We start from the raw sequence: 24031 nt of genomic DNA on the forward strand, positions 1-24031 counted from the left end.
AATGGGAGCTGCAGGGTTTCTTGTCTCGTCCCGTATAAATATCTTCGCCCCCACGTTGGGATTTGAGCTCCGAAGTTGGCAGAAGTGCCCCTTGGCACCGGACTCGGGCTTCTCACAAGCTGAAGTGCTGTGCCGGGAGGCTCCTTGTGCTGGTTTACAGCAAAAAGTTACGAACCGCCTTGGCTACCAAATCGTGTTGTGGTGTCAAGGTACAGCCCTGTGGGGAAGGTTGGCCTTGTATGACCTGATTTTTTTCCATTTTCCACAGCTACCGACAACCCTAATGAAAACTGGTAGAGCTGCTCACCTTGCTGGGGAAATTGTTTGGCCTTCAGTGCTGCCAGCGACGACAATACTGGCACGGGGAGCAGCGAGTGAAGCAGCCAGCAGGAAGGTTGGACTCGGATTTCCAGGAGAGACTGACTGCAGAAAGAGAGGCAGAACGGAGAGGGGCCATGGCAGCCAGCAGGGAATGGCTGCTGGCACAGAAGCTCCCCTCAAACCCAGGAAAGCAGCAGCAGAAATACCCCAGGAAAGCTGTTAGATTTCAGGGTCAATTTACAGAAAGACATAATCTCGTAATTAAGGGATGATCTTGAGCCACGATAACCATGAATTCATACAGTGCTACTGCCTACGTAGTATTTTTCCACACAGTAATTACTGTTCTGTAATACTTGTGCCAGGGGTAGGGAAACCACTGCTGCATAGCAGAGATGCAGTGAGGAATATTTTAGGACTTGCCCACTCAGAAGCCCTAGGAGACTGTACTGAACTCTCTCCAGGGCACTCACTACCACCATCAGTGCAAGACAGACCAATTTGCCACCAAAACCAAGACACTGGTGGTATTCAGGCACCTTGCAAACCCCAGGCCAAAGCCCACTGCCTGGCTGCAGGGAATCACTGACTCATCATAAGATGCCTTTTAGGATCCATTAAATCCTTTAAATATTAAAAAATCTCTTCCAAATAAATTACAAGGCCAATAAAAACACCACCACTACACCACCAAAACACAAGCAAGAGACCAGCATGTCAGAAGGCCTCCCAAGAATAAAGAATCAAAAGAGATTTACTTATCAGAAATCATCAACTACAACAGGATGGGGGTCTGCTACAAACATTTTTAATGATATGCTTTGTCCCTTGCTCTTGATGAGCAACGTGAGTGGCAAATTGTCCATGGCCTCAGGGCACAACCCAGAATCCCAGAGTTTTTATTAAACTAAAGACATTTGTTTTATTGTTTCTGTCTTGGAGCAGATGACTGAAATGTTTGCAGGGCGATAAACCAAGAGGGATGACAGCACAGCAGCGAGTAGTCTCCATCCTGCTCAGCCTTTGGAAAATCCTGTGTTTTTTTTTCACTTGTAGACATCTGTGTTTGTCATCAGCCACTTAGAAATTCCACTCTCAAAGTTCAAAAGTCAACCACTTCCCCTTTAAAATTTAACTCAGTTATAGACAATATTTGTGAATAAAACATAAGTGAAAATATATTATTCAGCCAATGTTTGGGAAAGTGAGAATAAATGTGTGCCTGTTTCTAATGTTTTTGGTTCATGAAAAGAGAGACTTCAGCCAGTTCTCTTGTTCTTATAGAGAACATAATCACAAAATGAAATTTTCTACTAGTGAAAGCTCAAGTATATAATGGAATTCTCTTTCCAGTTGGAAATTTGAAGATGTCCCTTGGCTCTGGACTAAATCCATAGTATCTAGAACTGAAACCTTACAGAAAAACATCATCAAAACATATCAGGTTGTAGAGAACTCAGCAGATACATGACTAGCCAAGACATGTTAATATTGGAAAGAAAAGAAGCTATTCTGTTACTGAGAGAAGCAGTTCCCAAATTATTTATTCATTTTTTCTTAATTCCTTCCATGAAGAGCTCCTGGGCAAAGATTTCAGGGTAAGGTTCAAGAGCAGCAGCTATTTGTGAATGGAAGTATGCAGAGATATTCCACCAGTTTTTGCATCTTTCACTACTTGTTACTTTCAACTGAAGATACTAGAAAGTGTTATTTTACTTAAATTGTACTGCAGTACAAAAGGTTTTTATATTTGAGCTACAACTAATCAGAAGTAAACACAGCCAAGAAAAAGAGCCCTGAAGCTCCAAAACAACTCTCTACCCTATATTATTGTGATGCAATTGAATGCCACAAAATGTTATTACTTCAGCTTGCACAGGGTGACTTACTTGGTGAACTTCCATCCAAAACAATCTCAGAAGAGCATGTCTGGATTTATTCCTCCTCTCCATTTTCTAGGAGGAATGTGGATTGCTATTGCACTATTACCACAGGAAAAGACGAACAACAACAAACAACAAAACAAACAAAAATCAATTGCAGTCATGTTCTCTTTCAAAAAAGGAAAGAATGTGAACACATTCTTTCAGTGTATTCCCTATATCAACAGAGTATTTAGGTAGGTAGTTATTTGAAGGCTGTGGCCACCCACAGCTTTTTGAGGTTGCTTGGTCTTTACTACACAGGTCTCCCAAGAACTGCCCTGCCACACCTGTACTGACAGACCAAGCATCTATAAAGCCCAACTTTCAGAATGGGAGAGTTGTGGTTAAACTAAAGAATTATAAAGATTCACAGTTATAGATGAATATGAATAAACTTTGCACAGGATCGTAAAGGCAAACAGAAGTATGGAATGTACATGGGTGGCCAAGCAACATGCTCCAGCAATAACAAACTTTCCAAGAAAAATGTGATGTCGTTTTTCACTTTTGTGACTACCTGTAGTTTTGCTCCATACTTGTCCAGGCAGAGACACGCTGGGAAGGTGAGGATCAGGTACGCTTTGCAGTGCTTGCCACTTAGCTGCAAATGTTACAAATACATGAAAACAATGATCCTCATCCTATACAGTTCTCTGATGTTCCAGTTTGCAGGCTGGCTTAAATTTTGTCAGAAAACACCATTCATATCTCCACCATCTCTGAGAAGACTGACACTAAAATACAACCTAGATGCACATACTAAGTGATCCATAGGGGTCACTCAGCCTTTCGTACAAATTTAATGTTTCAGGTCTTAAAACTTCCTCAGCTACCACCCCCAAAGATGCAGGGAAGTCTTGGTGAAGTGGCAGAGGACACCCTGCAATTTCTGTGTAAGAATTACAGTGTTCTTTCCAGTTACATGTAGAGCTGGATATCAGAGAAGTTTGCTTTTTTTTTTTTTTTTTTAAAAAAAAAGGGGGAGCAGAAAAAATGGCAATATAGGTTAATTCACTTCAACATCTTCATCAACATCGGCGCCAGATGCTCTTTCAGCTGTGGATCAATTTGAATGTTGCTCAGTTCTTTGATATTCAGGATCATCTCATGGGCTTGGAAGAAAAGCTCTTTCCCCACAGCTTCCTCCACCCGCCTGCGCCACTCCATCAGTCTAGGTCTGTCTTCAAAGATGTCACAACCAACTCCAACAGGCTGCAGAAAGCGAGAGAATAACGGTGAGGCACTGGGCAACCCCCTCTTTGCCAAGACAACAGGCACCAAAAATGTACCTGCAGGTACAGGCAGGGGAAAGACAAGGGAGCAGCTCATGGAGGAGCATGAACAAGGAGGGAAATCTCCACAAGTCTGGTGAACCTATCTAGGGGACACAGATGCAAGTCTGTATTTTAAAGGCCGTTTAAGTCAGTTATTGAGTGCAGGAACAGTTCTTACAGAGTAACAGAGAAAACTACCACTTACTGCCAGTGAGTTTCAGCTACAGAATCAAGGATGTGGAGGCCTGACAGTTGCAGGGACAACTGCACTCTACTGTAAGGTCTGCTCAATTACTTACTGAACAGATGTCTTAGCTGACATAGTCTACTGACTTCCATTTTCTGCCTGTGCTATAGAGAAGCACAACTTGCTATTTTTCAGTCTCTGGGATACAGAACTAGGAGAAGGAATCATCTCTGGATTGCAGGACACAAGCCCTGGTGGCCTGGGAGAGAACAAGGAGTTTGTAACAGACTTAATTTGATTGCCTCTGTCTGGGGTTCAGTCTTACATCTTCCAGACATGGCATGGGCAAGTACCATCAAAAGGATAGTTTTGTATGATAAAAATATTTTAAAATAATTTTCTTACTCATCAGACCTGCCTGCTATTGCTTCTTACTTGCTTTATTTATTAACTTTTTCTCTGGGGGATAAAAATAAAATCAGGATAAAGGATGAAGGAGAAGTATTGCTGGAGAATAGAAACAAAAGAGATCGGTTGCAGCCAACTTTTTAAATAAAAAAATAAAAACCAAGTGATTTTCTGAACCCACTCCTGTCTTCTCTTCATTGTCTTGGTTCTGCTGAGATATGCCCTTACTCCTCTTTCTAATGAAGTGTTACCACATGCTGCATCCCTCCCTGCCCAGCAGCATGCTCTCCCTTGTGCTGAGACCTCATTACCACAGTCCAGCACTCACTTGCATCAGCTCCACAATGGCCACAAGATCTGCCAGAGAGATCTCATTCCCGATGATAAAAGCCTTGTCCTGCAGAAACCTCTCCTCAAATTGCTTCAGGGAAGTGGAGAGCCCGTCCATGACCTCCTGGAGCTTCTCTGAGGGCAGTGGCTGCCCTGTGAAGAGAGGAATCAGCACCTGAGGAGAGAACGCATGTAGAGTACAGCCGGCTGTCTTCCCATGGATTTAGTGTTGTCATTTAAGTTACACCCCCTGAGGTTCTCATGACTGTCAGTGATCCTAGAGAGGATGAGCTTAGAGCTTCATATACTGCTGTAGTTTCAAGTAGCTCACAGGCAGGGTGCACACAGTCTAAAGTGACTGATCTGCAGTGACAGTGACCTCCAGCTAACGAGCACCAAGACACAGAAAGAAACCCAGGATTCGGTGTTTCGTGCCTGGCGTTGCACCTTCCCACTCCCCTTTGGTGGGATACAAAAGAAAAATGGCCAACAGCTTCCAGGAAGACAGATCTCTGCAGCAGTCACCACTGCTAAGTCCCCAATTTCAACAGGCTGAGAGAGGTGAGCGGGCTGCAGGCCCATCAGCCACCCCTGGTGTCCACCCTGCCGTGTAACTGCCTGCTGGAGGCAGGAGCTGCCAGTCCTGTCAGGATACCACAGGAAGGCACGGTGCTGGCTGTGGCAGGGAGCGTAGGAGGCAGTGGAACGCATCAGCACTGGCTGGAGAGGCAGGAAATGGCTTCCTCTGCGTGACAGCAACGAGCAAGGCGGAGAGTGAGTAAATGTCATCGTGGCACCACCCTCTCTCTGGTCTTCCAAGCACCATTCCTTAGACCACTAGAAATGTTTCCATAGGAATCATAAGTGTGGCCCTTGTCTTCATGGGCTTGCTGGCACAGGGTGCAGTAGCCTTTCAATGAGGTTTGTCACCGTTCACAGAGGTGTGCGCACTGTCAGAACCCGCAGTATTTCACAATGATGCTGCCTCCACCTACCATGGCTAAAGAAATATAGTTTACTTAGAGAAAATTTTAAAGATGTAAATTTCCACCAGTGGGAGTGGATTGACTTTCTACTTACTGCTAGTATATTCAACAACTCATGTTGTGATTGCTTAATCCAAGCCAGGATTTTTGCCAAATACATTTAGATCTATTTCATCAGAAAATTCAGGGCCAGTTCTCTTCTTAAGTGTTTCCAATTATGAATGATGGGATCTCTGGGTACAGTCTTTGAAATGGCTTCTCCTTTTCTGTATCTTAGGGCAGTTTATCTTCTCACAAAACTAGCTAATGTATCTTCTGTTACATGGCTTAACATGTTTCCCTATTTTCATTTGTTCTGAGGACTTTTCTGGGTCACTTAATCATCAACAAGCTGGATTTCTTTCTCTTGGAGCAGTGCAATAATAGCCTGTAGAGACTGGAAGAAACTGCTCTTTGTACAAATCTGACTCATATTTGTGTTGCTTGTCTGAGCTCTCTAGCCAAAAATTCAAATGTCAATAAATCAAAAAGCTAACTGAGTCCTGATATGCTTTGTTAGGCATAAACAAGGGCAAAACTTCACACAGGAAGAGTGAAGTTCTTACCTATTTACTGGCAACCTTTACTTCATCTGAAATTCCCTATTATAGCTATACTTGTAGGGCTATATGTGTATCTGGGCTTCTCTAAAGAATTGCATTAGCTTTTTGGTGAGTTGATTGGAAACAGGTGAATAGCCTCAGTGTATTTTTTTTTTTTTTTTGCCTCAGGGTGATTCTGTTAATTTTGCCTAAATGTAAATTGATTTGACCACACTGAATAAAGAAATACTCTCTGTATCTCTATTCTACCTGTTGCTGAACTTATTTCAGGGTAGTATGTAAGTGTGCCGGAAGGAGAAGTCTCCTGGATTTCCACCCTCATGGGGCTGCAGGGACTCGATGAGTGAAGAACACAAGCCTTCCAGCTTCCAGCAACAACACATGCACTTGCCAAAGAAGCAAAACTTGTGTGTGCATACTCTGCACAGCTGCATAGGGAGGGGAAGGCCCTTAGAGGCAATACCCAATCTGTTATATTTTTGTTCATAAATCACGGCAATAAAAGTCTGTTGGCCTTCAAGACCTTCTGTATCAGTACTACTTTTAGGCATTGGAATGGGCTGCCCAGGGAAGTGGTGGAGTCACCATCCCTGGAGGTCTTTCGAAGACATTCAGATTTAGAGCTTGGCGATATGGTTTAGTGGAGGACTTGTTAGTGTTACATCAGAGGTTGGACTGGGTGATCTTGGAGGTCTCTTCCAACCTAGATGATTCTGTGATACTTTAAGGGGAAAAAAATAAAACAACAAATCGACCAGAGCTGCTTTTGCCAGATCCTGATGTCAAGCAACTAGGAACAGCTCCGTCTTTGCCAGCTCCTTTCAGCTAGGAATAGCCTGGGTTTGTTATTCGATTCTGACAAACTCTCTCCATGCTGGGCCTGTTCAGTATTTGGCCAGGAAAACATTGCTTTACACTGATTTTAATACTCAGTTTCCTTACCTTGATCCACATGGTTTTAGGAGCATTAGCCCGGATGTTAGCGTGATGCCATGAGAGGTATTCATCTACCTGGGCCCGTTTTTGGATGTCTGATGGGTACCAGTGGTCGGGAGTGTTGTACTTTCGACTTAGATACAGCAGAATGGCAGTGCTGTTCAGACATTAACAAGAGACAAGAAAGGGGGCAGGGAGTTAAGATGCAGAATGCCTTCACTTCAGTTCCCTCTCCTACCCCTTCTGAACTTCCTGAACACTAAAAAGCATTCAGACCCAGGTTTCCAACAGAGCCTAGGGGCCATATATAGGCACCTAATTCATGTTGACATTAGAGATGGCACTTTATCGCCTTAGTCCCCCTGAAAACTTTAACCTGCTGGAAAATCACAGCACTGATAAAAGTGCACTGTACTGCTGGACAGTAGTGGGGTAAACAGACAAAAATCCTTCATAATCATCTATCAGCGATGTTAACCCCATTTGTCCCTCAGATGTTCTGACCTATTTCTCTGACTTTTGCTCAACGTTTATGTGCCTGTGTACTAAATGAAACGTAATGAATTATGTTGCCTTTTGATCAGATCTATGTCTTTCTAGCCTGCACCTTTCATTGAAGCCAGTGGAAGTCCTAGCAGGGAGAGCCTACAGAATCTTATTGTGTTTGTCCACATGTTTATACTTCCACTAATGAGCAGAAAAAGTCAGACGGAAAAAAACCTTAGTCATCTGCAACAATGTGTTGGCTGTTACTACAAAGAGATGTTACTACTACATAGATAACCCTGTGCTGACAAAAAGAAAGAAAATGCAGGCCCCCCGACTATTCTGATACTGAAATAGTTCAATTATTTTAGTGTTATGACACTATTATCAAGTCTTCTTATTAATTTTACATTAAAAAACCTAAATTTCATCTCTGTAGGTGTTAATTTGTTGTTATGACTAAATGAGGTAAACAAAAGCAGCTCCTTAGTTTTTTCTAGTGTAAAAGGGATTTTTATATACAATTTTAAACAATTCTCAGAAATGTTTATGGTCCTATTTTGAGGTAAGTGCATTCAGAGGATCAACAAGTTAAGTCAACTGATTTGTTTACACTATGATAGATAATTCAAACAGAAAATGGAAACAGAGTAAATGAGGTTATAGTATTACAAATGACTAAGATGTTATAAGGTATGAAACTTTGCAGAGACTTTTTCAATCTTTGCAATTCTCTTTTGAAAGCAAATACATTTGAAATATAAAAATATCATCATAATTATATTTTCATCACATCAGGAACTAGATGTGAGTTCATAACATATTAACTCTTCGGATTGAGAAGCAAGGCATGTGAAGGAGGAAACAAGCACTTACAGTGTCATCGTAGGCAGAAAATGCTTGCTTCTCCATAAAAAGACTTAAAGACATAACAGCTAGTTGATAATCTATAATTACAGAAGCTCCTCCTGAAGGAGCACCTTTCTAATGACTCCAAGTTGTTTATCTCCACATAGGGATCATGTCTATCTGAAATAATGCATAGCTCTAACTGTTTAGCCTAAAACTGCATATTGATACATATACATATGTACATATAAATATAATTTATTTTCTCTTCAGGAACAAAGGAACTGAAATGCCAAAGCAGATCACTAATCTGTTCCATTCATAAACGGCCAGTTTTGGGATCCTTAGTCATTCAGAGGGAATGACGCCTCCTGAACACCATATGTCTTACTGGTGCCCAGGGAGGCCTGAATGTCTGAGCTCTTACCATTCTGCTAGGGTGAAATCTCCATCCTTTAGTGCTGGTACTTTCTTCAAGAGGCTGATTTTGCTAGCCCCTTCACTATTTGGTGGCCCTAAGAACATGAACAGACAAGTCGGAGGTTAGAAGAGTAACAGCCAGTGAATAACTAATGAAATATGTGCATCCAACTGGAAAATCACGAACTCTGCTAGGTTTTTCCTATATGGTCATATTTAGCAATTAAAAGGTTGAGAAAATGAAGAGTGACTCTAAAAGCCATCAGTCCTGTCACATGGCATGAAGCAGTTCACATTTTAATGCATTTTTATGCAGGAATTAAGTTGCTTGACTCTGGTACCAGCATTCCCTGCAAAAAATACTGAAAAATTATTCCCTAAGAGGCACTTAAATACCATGATGATGATACTGTTATTGAAAACACTATCTGGACTTGAGAACAGCGTCCTATGGTTAGAGATGGGGTAAAAAGATATAAGTTAGGATATAAGTTAGACAAGTGAGCAGCTGAAAAATACTTCGTATTTGCAAACAAAGCAGGGACTGGAAAAGTTGAGTTTGCACGCAGAGCATCCTGACGAGGCTAGATGGTTGCTGCTCCTGCTCCTCTTCCAGCAGACAACACCAAAACAAATTTGTTTTCTTCCAGTTTGTAAACATGGCTGACTCAAGCTAGGATGTAGTCACGATGGAAAGCAACTTAAGAGCCTTGGGCCCACGGCGATCACTGCAGTGGTTAATTATTCAAAGAGAAGCCGGATGGCTTACAAGACACACAGAGCAGAATCTTTCCCTTGTTTGTTTGTGGCTCAAGAGCAGGGGGAACTGAGCATTTCCAAAGAAAGCAAATGTTGATCCCACAGCACACACACAGCAGAGGATGTTTCCAGGGTTCTTGCTGAAATGGGAAAAACATGAATGTCAGCAATACAACAGTGGATTCACAAAGTAACTCATTCTGCCACAGCGCACATTCACTAGGGGCACGGAAACTCAAATACTTCTGTCCTGTATCACTTGCAGCTCTGGGTCAGCATTTCAACCTACCTCTGTCAGGAAAACGTAAGAGGAGGAAGCTATCCCATAAAAGAGTTTGAACTCCACACTTACTTGGAGTTTGGAGGTATTAATTGCTGGGTAATATCTAATCAAGTTTTCAATTTCTCACTGAAGGTGCTGAACTTGCAAGTCAGCAGTTAAATGCCAGGGAATTGTACAAAAGTCCAGGAACGTGTACAAAAGAAAAGGTTTGAGAAGTTTGTTTACTTTGCTTGGTTTAAATGCTTTCTGTAAGGAGACATGACATTCCAGGGTGCAAAGCCTGGTCAAATCAAATCAGCACAACCAGCAGAAAGTCTTACACAAAAATCCCTTTGTTCAAAAAAAAAAGTACTAACAGACAATGATCTACATCTCTGAGAACTATTTGCTGCCATACAGGAGGTGGTGGCAGTGTCTGCTTTAATGGACGGAAGTGCAGCACGAAATAGTCTCCAAGCAGTAAAAAGTCTTTGGCCTATCAAATTTATTTACAGCTGGCTGTGGGAAGGGGCTGGAGAAAGCAAGGTTGCTGCATTACAAAATACAGAATGCAGAAAGGTCTCTGACTACTTTCCCAATATTGATTTCAAGTGAGAAAATTCAGGCAGAGCAAACATTACCACCCTACTCTTGTTTCTAGCTGACCAGCCTCTACCTTGTTTCTTCTTTGGGAAGCGTGTCTTTAAATTCCAGCATAAGTAGCTTCATTGGAGACTGAGGGTCACACTCATCCACTGTCTGAGGGGATTCAGATGCCCATCTCCTGTCTCACTGGGAAATGTCTTTATCCACCTACAGTGACCATGCCTTCCCGCTTATCTAGGTGGGATGCAGAGCAGAACCAGGCAGCAGCATCAGGAAAGGCAGGAAGAAAGGGTTTCTTAAGAACTAAGAAATTTAGACAAATGGAAAATGTGAGGTAACAAGCCTATTATCTGAGAAACCTGAACATAAAACAACAACAACAACAAACAAACAAACAAACAAACAAAAAACACCCCTAACAGAAAATCAAGCCAGCAGACAAAGTACAAGTACAAGGTGTCTTATTTCTATGATTTATATCACAAAAACTGCAAGGCAGATTTGTGTAAACCTCTTGCCAGCCAAGGAGTTGCTCTGGGAAAGTGCATTTAGGGGGCTCCAAAGGCCAGTGCTCATCACACCCAGCTTGGGCTAGATCTATAGAGTTCAGGTGATCTTTGGAAAAAATGCAGCAGAAGGTTGCAAGTCAATAACACCTGCAGCTAATGAGCAGTCTATTCTTAGACCTAGCTGCTTGGTTGTTACAACCTACTGTGTTTATCATCTAAGGTATCAAACAACTGAAAAACAAGGATATGAGAAGTAAGCAGTGGGTAAAGGCAGCCTGAATCAGATTTCAGCCTGCTTTCATAGTGTATCAGTCTCAGCAGGAATACTGAATACACATTCCTCATGGGACTGACTTGTCACTACAGCAGGTTGGACAGTAGGTCAGTGTCTGTTACACAGACGGCACCACAGCCCAGAGACAGCATCGTACTTGCTTTGGCTCCTACAGACGCAAAAGACCTGTGCCAAGACCCTGCCACTGAGCTGCAAACTGATAAAAGCCTCGGTATGAGCACTAATTCCAGGTTGCTTCAGTGGGACTGGTTGTTTATCGCTTTAGACTAGAGACCAGTATTTTTATTTGCAGGGTTTAAGATCGTGCCTCTCTCCCAGCAAGCAGAATTAGACTTTTTGTTCAGTTATTATGTGGCCCATCTTTATCAGTCCTGTGATGTTCACTTGACTTATGGAGCTGTTTAGCATCAGTTGCATCCAGCGTAGTTAGTTCTTGGTGTCCCACAAGGGTGTGGGACACTCCCTGTGTGTACTGCTGGGCTTTGAGGAATAACTTTATTAAGCTGATTGCACACTGTCAGAAAGCAGGGCAGGCTGCACACAGGAAGGATTCTTAGTGTAGGGAAGATTCACTGGTGGTAAAAAGAGAAATGGAAAGACTCTACAAAAGAAATAAGAAATAAACACCACATCGGTTCATTTGCCAATTGTGTCCCTGCCAAATTATCTTCTCAGCCAAGGATTTCCAAGTGCTATGCTTTGCCTTAGGCGAAGAAGTAACAATTTACTCAGAAAATACAACATGCAAATGTTCAATAGTCATCTTATACAGCTGGACGAGTCTGAACAGCTGAAAGTTTCTGCTAAGTACACCCAGAGCAGTCCTCGGCTGTCACTGTGACTAATTTGCTAGAAATGGCTGGAGGAACATTCCTCGGGGATCCACAAAAATAGACGCAGCATGGCTACGAGACAGCTCTGGGAACAAGAGCTCCATGGTCAAACCATTGTATTCAGGTGAGTCTGCAAGGCGCGTGTTGGAAATCTCCCAGCTACCTGACAAGCCAGTCCTTCCCCTGCAGCGGGTCAAGCTGAGCTTCCAGGGGCTGGGAGCAGGTTCAGCCCTGCTGCAGTCTTGCCAGGCTTGACCCTGCTTTACTGGCTCCCCAAGCAGGAAGGGACCCCGTCTTGGAAGGCCACCAGGGCACGACCCCACGAAAGTCTCCTCTGAGCTCTGCATCCCCGCAGTCCTCAAGCAGGTGATCTCCTGCTCCCACTAGCTCCAGCATTTTGCTCGCCTCCCAATTTCAAGCGTGCCCTCCTGCTGCTGCTGCTGCATGTCCCCAGGCACACACTGTCAGTGCCGTACCCCCGTAGCAGGGAGAGGCCCGTTGTGTTTCCATCCACCTGGAGCAGACCGAACACCCCTACGGGAACAGCCCAAAACAATTCGATCCCTGGGCAAGTCCCAGTGAAGCAGAGCTCGGGATGCAGCCGTGACAGGAGCTCAGTGCAGCGCTGACCCCAGAGCTGAGCGGGACATGGCGAAACCCTCAGGCCTCCTCGCTCAGGGAGGTGAAAGGACTGTGACAGCAGCGGGACGAAGGCACCTGCAGCTCGCAGCGAGGCGTGACGGGGCAGCGGCCCTTCTTGCTGCGGTGGCCGCACGCAGGGTGCGGAGCTCCGGGGGCTGCCAGCACCCGTCCCCCGCCGCCCCAGGGTGCCCCCACCGCCTGGGGCCTGCTGTCAGGGGATTGTGTTACGGCCTGGGCTGCTGCCAGCCGGGCCAGGGCACAGCCTGTTCCTAGCGGGCAGGGCAGGCAGCACCGCCGGGACCCCTCCAGCCCCGAGCCCCCCGGGCGGGCAGGGGAGCTGTGACAGGAATATAACGGCCCCGGGGGAGCCAGGGGGAGCCTCACCTGTGCGGGGCTGCTCCGCGCTGCTCGCCGCCGCCGGCTTCTTGCCCAGCACCGAGTCTGCCAAAAAGCCGAGAGAGGGGCGATGAGTTTCGGGGGGGAGGGGACAGGGGGACACCCCTCGCACCCCGTCCCCGCCGCCCGCCCGCCCGCCTCCCCCGTCCCACCTTTGAAGAGCTCCACGTGCTTGAACTCGAAGGGGATGTTGTTGCTGCGGGCGAAGATGTAGATGGAGCGGCAGGGCTGCGACAGCAGGTCCAGGTACAGCTCCAGCCCCATGCTGCCGCTTACTGCTGCTGCTGCTGCTGCCGCTGCTGCTGCTGCCACCGCCGCCGGCTCTGGCCACGGCTGCCCGGAGCCGCCCCGCTGGGGCAGGCGGGGGTTGAGCCGTGCCTGGGCGGGCGCTGCCCTCCCCGTGGGCGGTGGCGGCGCTGAGGGGAGCCCTGAGGCGCCGGGCCCCGGCTGAGGGCCGGGGGTGCCCCTCCGGGGTGGTGGTGGGGGGAGAAGGGGAACTGAGGCGGGGGTGTCCCCGGGGAACCGCCCCGGGTGGCAGGTGGAGGTGCTGGGGGTGCTGGGGGTGCTCCCTGCCCCACAAAATGTCGGCCTGGGAGAGGAGAAGGCTGCTGGGGGGAAAGGTGTGAGGGATGGGGAGCGGGGCACGCACTCGGAGCAGGGCTGGGTGCCAAGCACCGTGCAGTGGGACCGGGCACCCCACGGGTTTGGGGTTCAGAAGGGAGCCCCCCCGTCACGCACCCTGCGCGGTGCGGTGAGGTGACGCCCTGACGCGGAGGGCGGCAGTGGAGCGTGGAAGGTTCTCTGCAGGCACTGCACAGGCTGGTGACCCTCCTGTCTCCCTGTTACTTGTCATTCAAGACCTCCACGTGAGCAGAGAACTAAAGTTGAGGCTGAATTCGAGCCCTCGCGTGCACCCGCAGTGTTTCCCAGCTGTGCGAGTCGGGGACAGCGACGTGCTGGTAAGTACGGGGACGTCATTGACCCTCAGAGCAGCTGAACCACTCAAAGCAAAGTCACCCCCAGTCAAACCCACCTCAGCTCAGCGACACCTTGCTATCAGTGCTGTGCCACAGAGCTCACACGTCACACACAAGTCCTCTGAAACAGCCATGGGAACCTCAAAGAGAGGGAGCTGGAGGACCAGTTTCTGGTCTGCCTGTACAAAGCATCGTTACACAGCATGGTGAAGAGGTTCAGATGCTGAGCAGTGAGCTCACTGACTGCATAAATTAAAAACTGGAATGCTCTCATGTGCTTTGTTTTATATTGCTTTGCCAAGGCTTCTGCTCTGACAGTTTCTTAAGCGTGGGGATTGCTGTTAGACTGGTCAGTCTAACAAGCTGTGTTTGAACAAGCTGTGTCTCAACATCAAGTGTTGAGTCCACTGCACCACACACATATTTTCTGGAAGAATTTTTCAGATCCAGAACTGCGCAATATTTTTCTTTTCAGTTTCTTGGCCTGAATAGCTTGAGAGGGGCTGTGTACACGCTTTAGTTCCTGTTACGCTCTAGAGCACCTGCACGCAGCACCAACATGCCAGAGACGAAAGCTTGTAGAGCACTGTGGTAGGTGCTTACACTCATATCAAATTTTTTCAGTGCAAGGAGATCTTAAATGCTAAGGGAATGGGGAAAAGGAGCACGAATGCAGTTCTGCACAGGTAATAACAGGCAGAAAAGTCACGGTGTTTCAAAATGGTCAGAAGTCCTTCTAAAATATCAGTGAGGAGAGTTTGTTGATCCCAGTGGAGGGTAGCAAGATCAGCAGTGTGGCTTCACTTTGATCCTAGATTCATGGTTCAGTGGAGCCATTAGTCCTATCTGGATTTTCAAGGTCTTCCCATGGGTCCTGGAAAAGTTCCTTCCGTAAGTCTTTCTCCACTTTGCTGACTGCACTGCGCAACCCACACAACCAAAGAGATATTTTTCATCTGGTCACATTGTATATGACATTTTAGTGTATTATTTTTGACCAGAGTTCTAGCACAGTATTTTAATTTAGTTCCATCACTTCAAAGGAAGTTTTTCCTCCCTGTACTTGTAGGCACTGTCAAGAAAAAAAATGCAGTAGGCTTTGCATTGTATTTCTTAATCATTTAGAAGATGTCTTGGGTTATGTATCTGGTTTTTAAACTTTCTTTTGATTTTGTGTATCACAGTTTTGTTTTATTCTAGAAAGCACAGGCTCTCACCACTTTACAAATAGTCCCTGGCAAAAATTAAAGCAAATGATTCAGAACGGCAAGTTAAACTCTCATGGGAGGTGTAACATCTCTCCATATGCAGGGGAGTGGACACCGAACAGTGTACTGAGGCATGCAAAACTCTTGCACAACCTGTTGGGTTTTGGCAGGTAGAGAGGGCTGCTCTTGGGGCTCTTAGCCTAGGGCCTGAAACCAGCCAAGATCAAATGACACAAACGAACCAAATGGGGGAGGTGGAGGGACAGCAGAAGGCAAAGTACAAGGATGAGATACTCTATCTCCATGATTTGGAGGGGAAAAAAAAACTGCAGCAAGGCAGATTTATCTGTTGTACAACTCTGTTGCTATGCGAGGAGTAACTGTGGGAAGGTGTTTTGTCCTGCATGCCCAGGTGGGCCTGAAACACCAGTGGTCACTGAGCACACAGCTTCATTGAACATGAACCTGGAACTCAGATGGGCTTTGAGCAGATGGATAATTCTATGGGGAAAAAATTGAAAATCTCCTGCCACCATGACCGTGCCGGAGAGAGGCAGTAGCTATCTGTGTGTTCATCCTCTGTGACACTGGCAACAGAGGAGCATGAGACAAAAGGGCTCTGAACACAGTTCTAACTTGTTTTTGAAGGCAGCGTCCTTGCAAGAGCACACAATGGGTGACCTTTAGGGAAATACTGCTTTATTCAAACAAGCATAAAATAGGCTCAAGTTTCTCTTACACAGAGTTCTTGTGCTGTAGGTATCATAAATAAGAAAAAAAAAAGGACGCTATTTGCTTTGGCTCATGCAATGGTTTTGTATGCACAGCAGCCCTACCTAGAGATTCTGCAGGGAAATGTATGTGAAGCAAGGCACTGCTAACATTTGAGGTCTCTGCCAAGATTAGCACTCTGTACATTTCGCTCTTGGTTTTAATTGTCTCTACTCTGATTATAGTTCAATAGAAACTGAGGAGTTTATTGTGCTGGTAATAGGAAGTTTACTCTCTGCAAAAAAGGGAGAAGTTGGAGGTCAGGAGCATGAAGCTGCACAAAGTACAAGCGGTGCCAACAGGAGAGAGTGCAGCAGGGTGAGATAGCTTTAGTGAGGTAGCAAGGAAGGAACTACTTTATTCCAATGGTGCACTGAGAGCCAGCCAGGTGGATGTGGTAAGCTGCAAGTTACAGAAGAAAGGAAGTGGTTGGCGGTGTGGCATAAACAGGCCGTTTTCCTTGGGTTGAGCACTGCAGGCAAACTGCTACAGCAGAGGATCAGTGCAGCACTTACAGAGGTTACTGGTGAGGCAGCAGCAACGCGAGCACTCATAGGGCCAGAAGAAAGCTGCTGTCACTGAGTTTTCTGGCTGGAGTGCAACAGGCTGTCCTCAACAAACATACCAATAAAAATCTGGTGAGAATACAAGTACCCTCTGCCTCTGTCAGCACAGAAACTGAAAGAGTTTTGGGGTAAATCTGTTTTTTTCACCACTGACGTTTAGGATTTCCTGCAGGTTGGAAGAATGGAAAGGGGACTGGCCTGCTTGGCTGGTATATCTCAGCCCTGAGAGACGTGCATTGCAAGCTCTGGTTCATGGTGCCCTTTTGAACCACAGGGCAGGTTTACTCAGGAAATGCAAACACAGAAGAGACAGCTGACTTACCCCTCCAAAACAGCAGGTCCTGGTGAGAGTGTGAGACTGCTTTGGGCAGCTGTTTTCACTTTTTCTGAGCACTGAGTCACTTAACCTGTTGTGGTATGCTGGAGGTGGCCGAGGTGGCCAACATCTCACCACACTGCCACCACCGTGGGTGGTGTAACCACCTAGCAGATCACAGCACAGAGACAGACAGACTTCCAGCTGCAACTGGTGCCCAACAAGGAGGAAAAAAACAGTCCTGGAAACTAGAACCTTCGTCATGGCTCTTACCTGGAAATGGAAGATTACAGAGGCAGGAAGAGGACAGGAAGGCAAGAGGCGTACAAAAGGACACAGCCAAGAGGTTGTGAAGGCAGCTGCACAAGTGTGTGTAATGAATCCATGGCCGCTCCCTTCCAAATCCTGTTTACAAATCCAAACAGAACTACACATGGCAAGTGTAACCATTAACTTTACTGGAGAATCTGACACGACAGAAGAGTAGTGGAACATTGACAGTACTGAGGCACTGGCTGGTTCACCGGCTAGGCACTCCACTCACCCTGGGGCTGGCCACCACAGCTCCCTCTGCCACGGGTACTGGCCCAGCCACAGCAGCCTTCAGCAGTGGAGAACCTGGCTTAAATATCTTCCACCGAGCTGACAGGGCAGCTCAGGGGAAAGGACAGAGCACCAATATGGTTTGAGGAGGGGGACCGTGTAGTTGGCAGTGGTTTCACCTAGAAAAGCAGCTTTTCTCAGCTGTGCAGTCTGTTCCTTGTAGATTATAGCAGAAGTCTATAGCTGAGGACCTTTAGTCATGGGACTCACCCCATCCTTCTCAGACCTCGCTTGAAAACCTGCACAGCCTCCTTGCTCCTAGGCTGCTACGTCCCTTTATTCCGACACGTAGCGCAGCAGCCTCTAGTGGCCAGGTGCTCCCACACCTTCCTGGGCAGGGTCCCCCTGCCACGGGCTGGTTCTTGGCCATTCTCTTTACCAAGCGAGCAAAAATCTTCCACCTGAGCTTGCTGCAAAGTGAATGTCATTTTCTACAACTAAAAGGCCTTGTTTCAGGCAGCTCTGTTCTGTCACACTTTCAGGAAACCTCTGCCGAAAAGGGCAGTTCTGACTGGCCTTGTTGCCACCTGGACTGAATTGCCTGTCCTGAAGCAGATCCAGTGGTGCTAGAGCAAGAAAGAAAAGCCTACAGGGCTGCAGCTCATATATCTGTAGTGGACGAGAGAAGAAAGCAGCTCACTGCACTGTGTTTAAGACTTAGTTTTCTTCACTTTTAAGTTGCAGAAAGGCTGTAATTGAAGTGCATTTTGTGGAATGGTGTTTTTGTATGATTTTTAAAGGAAATGCAGAAATATTAGAAAAAGCCTGCACAAAATAATTCATTTTAATTTGAGTGGAATTAGCTAATTCTAGCTAGACTGCTTTAGGAGCTGGTGCTTGAAGTGCTCCAGCAGTTCAGGTGCAATTTTATCAGCGGTCAAATTCTTGGCGTTCAAGATCCCTTCGTGCGCCTCCTGGCAGAGCTGCTTCCCCACCGCTTCTTCCACCCGGCTGCGCCACGCCGCCAACTTTGGCCTCTCCTCAAAGAGGTTGTAGCCAGCACCGACAGGCTGCAGAGAGAGAGAGCAACAGAACCTGGGCGTGAGGCTTCCTGCCAGCAGCCAGCCGAAGTGTTTGCCAGGGCTGGGACCAGAATGGAGCACAGATGTGCCTCTAGCTCAAGGCAGCAGAAAGTCGTGGAGTTTATGAGGTGGAGATCATCTCTGGCTCTTAGCTTGCAGGAAGCAAGTGCTGTCATCCTCAGCAGTTGCTGTCCTGCACCAAAAGCGCAGCCACGGCTAACCCAGGGACTGCCTAACGTGGAGCACAGAGGTCCACGCACACCAATCTCATCTAAATACCTCTGCTTTCTGTGGCTCATTTTATGACATTGATCCTGGTACTTTGAGAAAAATCAATAGATCTGGTCTAACCTAAAATAGAAGGTGATTTTCTTCCTAGACAGCATGGGCAGTGCTTCAGTACTTCTGTCTAGGAATGAGGGTGAGGCGTCCCTATTCTGCCACTTAAAAGACAAAGCAGTGGTTAACAAGGACCAGCTCCCTCAAGACAAGTACAGAGTTTACTTTCTCTCCTCCTGAATTCCTGATCTAAGGGAGCTGTTCTTCCAATCCCTCCTTCGTTCTTCTCTGTCTACTTTGTATTTTTTTATTATTTTTTTATTATTTTTTCCCCCAGAAGAAATACAAGAAAATGGGAATTTTATCCAAACTTCTATAGGGAGAGGTGTCTCAAAGTAGGTGTTCCCTGGCAAACTCAGTTCTGGTCAAAGTCAAAACGGAACAAGTTTTAACTCCACTAAAGAGTAAACTGTGGGGAGAAAGGTCTGTCACGAAGGAGGTGGTGCTGCAGCCTGGCCTGCCCACAACCCAACTTGCATATCCAACAGCACTGCAGCTGATGCTCACCTGCATGAGCTCCACCAGCGCTACGAGGTCTGCTAGGGAGATCTCGTTGCCCACAATGAAGGGCTTGTCCTGCAAGAACTTCTCCTCAAACTGCTTGAGGACAACGTTCAGCTCTTCAGTAACACCTTCCAGTTTCTCTGGAGACAGTGGCTGGCCCGTAAGGAGAGGCAGCAGCACCTGACAAGGAGAAAAAAAAGAGTTGTTTTTTTCATGTTTTTCTTGAAATTTTGTCCAGGCCTCCACCTGACTTCTTCTGAGGATTGTCCACCAGCCGTGCACAGGAACAGCTGGTACTGCTCCTCTCCCATGACCAATTAACTTCAGTGTCCATTGCTTCCTGTCTGTCCGTGCCTCCTCCCTAGAAAGTCTGAAATTTCAACCACAAGTGTCTTCTCTCAGGGGAAGGCTGCATCATCTCCAAGCAGCTGCATTTTGTTTTCCAGTGGGAGGTTCATTCTTTCCACGAAGCTGGGCAGAAGCCAGCGAGCTGGATCTGCTGTTTGCTGCTCACCCAGGACAGACACATGGGACGTGCTGCTCCAGACTGCATCTACAAGGGACGAGTCCCACAGACCTCAGGGCGTGTGTGGAGAAGTGACTATGACTTGAAGGGACCTGGCTCTGCTGATCAGCCACAGCAATCCCAGATCCAGTTTTGTTCCCATCTGTCAGCTGGCTTCTACATTTGCTTAGAAGGGCCTGGCACACGGGGCTACTTCCTGGGCTGTAGCACTCAGTTTTTAATGTACAGTGGTCTTACCTTAGTTAAGAACAGCTTGCTCCCCTTCCCACGAATGTTGACATGCTGCCACGACAGGTACTCATCCACCCTAGCCCGTTTCTGCAGGTCAGAGGGGTACCAGTGATCAGGAGTCTTGAATTTCCGGGCCAGGTACAGGAGGATCGCGATGCTGCCAGCGAGCAAGACACAGCAGTGAGCAGGCAATCTGAGATGGAAGCACCTTGTCTTTTCTCCCTTCCCCAAATTTTGTATTTGTGTTAACTGTCAGGTAGTCACAGCATGTGGCAGAGTTCGTGCTGGCTTGAGCAGCTGCTCATGGACAGCAATTATCTGAGATACCAGCACACTGAGGCAGACGTGGCCTGCTGTACAGTAAGCCCATGGACATTTTTGAGCAAGTATGAGCCGCAGAACGAGTTCACACCACATCAGAGCTTTGCATTGCCAGGCTGTCCTGCAGCAGGTGCAGTCTGTCAGATGCAGTGCATTGAACAGCCCTTAGCTGATGGCAGAGAGCTGGAGGACAGGAGGACAGGTATTTTAGCTCAGAAACATTGCCTATGTGCAAGCTGCCTCCAAGCAGCAGCTCACAGATTTTTCCCAGTCAGTGCTGGTTGAGCTGCTTACAGGAGAAAGCTTCCCTTAAAACAAGTTTATTTTATGTACAGGAAGAGGTAAGCAACTGTCTGGGCTGGAGTCCCAGCAGAGGCAGCAGCACACTGGCACAATCCAAGCATTAGGACAACCAACATTTTAGTAGAGGGTTGAGCTTACTCAAGCCTTACCTCTCTGCTAAGGTGAAAGAACCGTCCTTTAGTGCGGGCACTTTCATCAGCATGTTCACCTTCCTGAACTCCTCGGTCCTGTGCTGCCCTGAGGAAGGAAACGAGACGTCTTACTCACCAGTGATGCTCAGCACCCATCTGGGAGCACCTGAGGAGTCCATGGGCACCATCCGGCCTCATGTTTCCAGCTTTGACTGTACAAGTACAGTCCTGTTTAAAGTTATAAGCAATCAAGAAGTGCTGCAGGGTGCATACTGGCTTTGCCCTATGATGTCAGCTTATTGCCTGCATACCAGAACCATTCTGACCTTTGTCAAGAGGTTGTTAAGAGTCCTTTCATACCAGCAGTGCTTGTCAAATCAGGACTCTATCAGCACAAAGTCTGTGCTCAGAGGTTACCTGTCAGGGTACAAACCTAGAGCAAACACCAAGCAGCTTGGAGGAGAGGGAAAGGGATCTCAGTACCACAAATACGATGGGTTAACTCCAAAGACAGGGAGAAAGCCAGATTTTTTTTGGGGCTGGAATATAAGGTAATTTATATTCAACTATCTTTTTAGCCCTCAGACTAAATAGATATTTTCCCCCAGAAAGTAGGCAGAGAGAGAACCTGACTGGAGATGTTTTGTTCATTTGAAGTCTCAGCATGCTTCACTACATCTGGGCCCAGTCCCACACACTTTTGCTCATGCCAACCTTTTCCAGCCCCCTGGCTTCGGTCATACTCGTGTATCTGTACTGAGGTTTCTCTAACACCTAACCTTCTGCCATGTCCCCACTGCGTGAGTCAACTGAGAATCTCTGTGCCCCGGGAGATGCTCTGGAAGAGGTCTCACTTTTCCTAGCACTTGGCAAACCTGATTTGTGACTATTCCCCTTGTTATTTGGCTTGCAGCCTGTCTCCTCCACCCCTTTTCAAAAAGACATTGTCATTTCCTACACGCAGGTCACAGATTCCGATCCTTGGGTGTCTCTGGAGTGCTGTGTGATCTTTATCCCGGCTCACTCTTTCCCTGTTTCCTTGAGACCTCCCCTGCTGGACCCAGGAGCTTTTCAGGTGGGCCGCGATTGAACCAGCCACCAGCACAAACCACAGCGCCCATCCCCTCACTGGTCCTTACGTACCGAGACACTGGCATGTGTCACGGCACACTGCAGCCCCCAGGGAGGGCTCCTTCTGGGGTCAGTGTGCCCACACCCCTCTGTCCAGCACCCGGATCCTGGGGTAATCCAGCCCCAGCTCTCAGGAGCCCCGCAGAGGAGAGGTGGGTGAGCCCAGGAGCGGGATGCACCTTTAGTATTCCTGTAAGCCAAACCGCCCCTCTAAAATCCACTGACACCACGGGGCACAGAGCACTGGAAAGCTGGGACTGATTTCACTTATTTTCCTCTCAGTTTCCTGACATCTCTTTCAGTTTCTCTGTTCCCGTGATGCTCTCACGGCTTGCCCACCAGCCTCCTCCTCTCCATCAGCTCAGCGTCTCGCCACAAGCGCTCATTGGGAAAGAAGGGACAGGATGGGCTTAGCCCGAGCTGCAAGCAACAGCAAAATCTGTTCCTACCCAGATGAGCGAGTGAAGCAGCGAGGTGTGTTCAATGAACAGCCAAGGCTCAGAGGGGAACACCCAGAGCCTCAACCACAACACGCCTGAGGTTTGTTTTTTTAGTTACGAGCTGGAGCCTCTTTTGTTCCTTTATCAGTTTCAGCCCCAGAAGCCTTCTCACCTTACATGATTTTTCAGGCCTGTATGTTAGCTCAATTTCAAATCCCGCAGAGCTCAGAAAAGGCTGAAGGGCAGTTTTTACCAGCTCTTCTTGCAAAAAAAGGGAGATGCAGATCTTTGGGCATCCTTTGGCAGAACGATAGCCTACCTCTCCGGCAGGTGCCTACCAGCTCCCGGTCGGCTTCCAAACAATCCGAAACGCCTCCCTTCCGGAGCTCACGGCTTTCAGATCCGCGGCCACCGGGCTGTCTCCCCCCCCCCTGCTTTCACAGCCTCTGCGAGCCTCTGCTCAGCCCCGTCAGGATGAGTGCCACGGGCAGCAGGACCCGATGCAGCACCCAGGGGTGGCAGCTGCCCCTGGTGGGCAGGGCGAGCCCCCAGCTGCACAGTTCCCGTTCCCGTTTAGTTCCCGTTTACAGGAGGCACAGACCCGTCCCAGCACCCCCCTAGAGGCTCCGGGGAGGTTCCCGGGGGGCTTCCCCCGCCGCCACCGCTCACCTTTCATCAGCTCCACGTGCTTGAACTCGAAGGGGATGTTGTTGGTGCGGGCGAAGATGTAGAGCGCCCGGCAGGGCTGCGAGAGCAGGTCCAGGTACAGCTCCAGCCCCATGCTGCTGCTGCTGCTCCCTCCTCCGCCGGCACGGCTCGGCACGGCTCGGCACGGCTTGGCACGGCCCCGCTCGGCCCCGGAGCCCCCGCCCCGTTAGCGCCCGGCCCCACCCCGCAGGGCCGAGCCGAGCCCAGGGGCGTGCTGCGGGGCGGGCTCTCGCCCCCTGCCACTAGAAGCGCCCCGGGTGCAGTGTCAGCAGAAACCCGTCCGAAGCGGTGGACGGGGACACGGCCCGGTGGGTGGCATTGGCTGTAGGGGGGCGGTTGGAGCAGATGATCGCTGAGGTCTCTTCCAACCTTAACGATTCTGTGATTCTACGGCCGTCCATCAACACGTAAGGACGAGGAAACAAAGCCAGGAGCTAGCGGGATCGGTGCACCTGAAGCAAAGCCCCACGTGTGTGCCCAGAGGCGCTCACAGCGCTGGTTTTACTCTCCTGCTGCACCATCCATGCTAAGCAAAACCAGCGTGACAGCGAGAGGAGGGCACTCACAGCAGGAAGGCAGAGGCTGGCTTCACTTTTACAATCCCACCTTTACAGAATCCAGCCACCTTTCCTGCCATCCAACCCCCCAATCTTTCCAGCACCTTCCCCTTCCTTTTTCTCCCTTAATGTATTGCTAACACCGCTGTACAATTATTTTGTTTCACAAAATAACACGGCAGTGCTGGAACACTTCCTGCTGAAGGTCTTCAAGGGTGGTTGGAGGCTACAGCTGTGTGGTAGTTCTAAGCCTTCTGCCTGGGGCAGCTAAAAATACAAGCGGCATGTGTCAAATACGGACTTATGGCTCCTACTGTTAGTAACTGACTGCAGACATTGGACATTTTACCC

At 47.7% G+C, this 24031-nt stretch overlaps 2 protein-coding genes and 2 long non-coding RNA genes across 6 annotated transcripts; 2 read left to right on the top strand and 2 right to left on the bottom strand.

Annotated features, from left to right (window-relative positions):
• The first annotated feature begins 35 nt into the window (after positions 1 to 35).
• Positions 36 to 799, top strand: LOC137841237 (uncharacterized). Its single transcript, XR_011088497.1, has 2 exons — positions 36 to 166; positions 269 to 799. It is a non-coding gene; the product is annotated as an uncharacterized lncRNA (long non-coding RNA).
• Positions 800 to 2354: 1555 nt separating this feature from the next.
• Positions 2355 to 13387, bottom strand: LOC137841230 (glutathione S-transferase theta-1). 2 transcript variants are annotated; one of them, XM_068653919.1, is made up of 6 exons: positions 13179 to 13387; positions 13015 to 13071; positions 8732 to 8819; positions 6976 to 7126; positions 4444 to 4620; positions 2355 to 3458 (listed from the first exon to the last, which is right to left on the bottom strand). In XM_068653919.1, the coding sequence occupies exons 1-6, from the start codon at positions 13288 to 13290 to the stop codon at positions 3258 to 3260; spliced, it is 786 nt and encodes a 261-aa protein (XP_068510020.1). In that variant the 5' UTR covers positions 13291 to 13387; the 3' UTR covers positions 2355 to 3257. The 2 variants fall into 2 exon arrangements, with proteins under 2 accessions (XP_068510020.1, XP_068510021.1); XM_068653920.1 differs by lacking the exons at positions 13015 to 13071; positions 13179 to 13387 and adding an exon at positions 9244 to 9518.
• LOC137841236 (uncharacterized) lies at positions 11998 to 22654 on the top strand. Of its 2 annotated transcripts, XR_011088496.1 has the most exons (4): positions 11998 to 12112; positions 13885 to 13985; positions 21809 to 21919; positions 22429 to 22654. It is a non-coding gene; the product is annotated as an uncharacterized lncRNA (long non-coding RNA). The 2 variants fall into 2 exon arrangements; XR_011088495.1 differs by lacking the exon at positions 22429 to 22654 and having other exon boundaries at positions 21809 to 22022.
• Positions 17301 to 23272, bottom strand: LOC137841231 (glutathione S-transferase theta-1-like). Its single transcript, XM_068653921.1, has 5 exons — positions 23085 to 23272; positions 20863 to 20950; positions 20096 to 20246; positions 19336 to 19512; positions 17301 to 18477 (listed from the first exon to the last, which is right to left on the bottom strand). Exons 1-5 carry the CDS (start codon positions 23194 to 23196, stop codon positions 18277 to 18279), a joined length of 729 nt encoding a protein of 242 aa, XP_068510022.1. The 5' UTR covers positions 23197 to 23272; the 3' UTR covers positions 17301 to 18276.
• Positions 23273 to 24031: the final 759 nt, after the last annotated feature.

This window comes from Anas acuta, chromosome 17, assembly GCF_963932015.1.
Source record: "Anas acuta chromosome 17, bAnaAcu1.1, whole genome shotgun sequence".
In the NCBI taxonomy this organism is placed as follows: Eukaryota; Metazoa; Chordata; class Aves; order Anseriformes; family Anatidae; genus Anas; species Anas acuta.

Coding starts and splice junctions, on each gene's coding strand:
- LOC137841230 (XM_068653919.1), bottom strand. CDS start 13,290: ATGGGGCTGGAGCTGTACCTGGACCTGCTGTCGCAGCCCTGCCGCTCC. Junction 13,072..13,178: donor GCACGTGGAGCTCTTCAAAG/GTGGGACGGGGG, acceptor GCTTTTTGGCAG/ACTCGGTGCTGGGCAAGAAG. Junction 4,621..6,975: donor CTAAAACCATGTGGATCAAG/GTAAGGAAACTG, acceptor TTCTCTCCTCAG/GTGCTGATTCCTCTCTTCAC.
- LOC137841231 (XM_068653921.1), bottom strand. CDS start 23,196: ATGGGGCTGGAGCTGTACCTGGACCTGCTCTCGCAGCCCTGCCGGGCG. Junction 20,951..23,084: donor GCACGTGGAGCTGATGAAAG/GTGAGCGGTGGC, acceptor TTCCTTCCTCAG/GGCAGCACAGGACCGAGGAG. Junction 19,513..20,095: donor GCAAGCTGTTCTTAACTAAG/GTAAGACCACTG, acceptor TCTCCTTGTCAG/GTGCTGCTGCCTCTCCTTAC.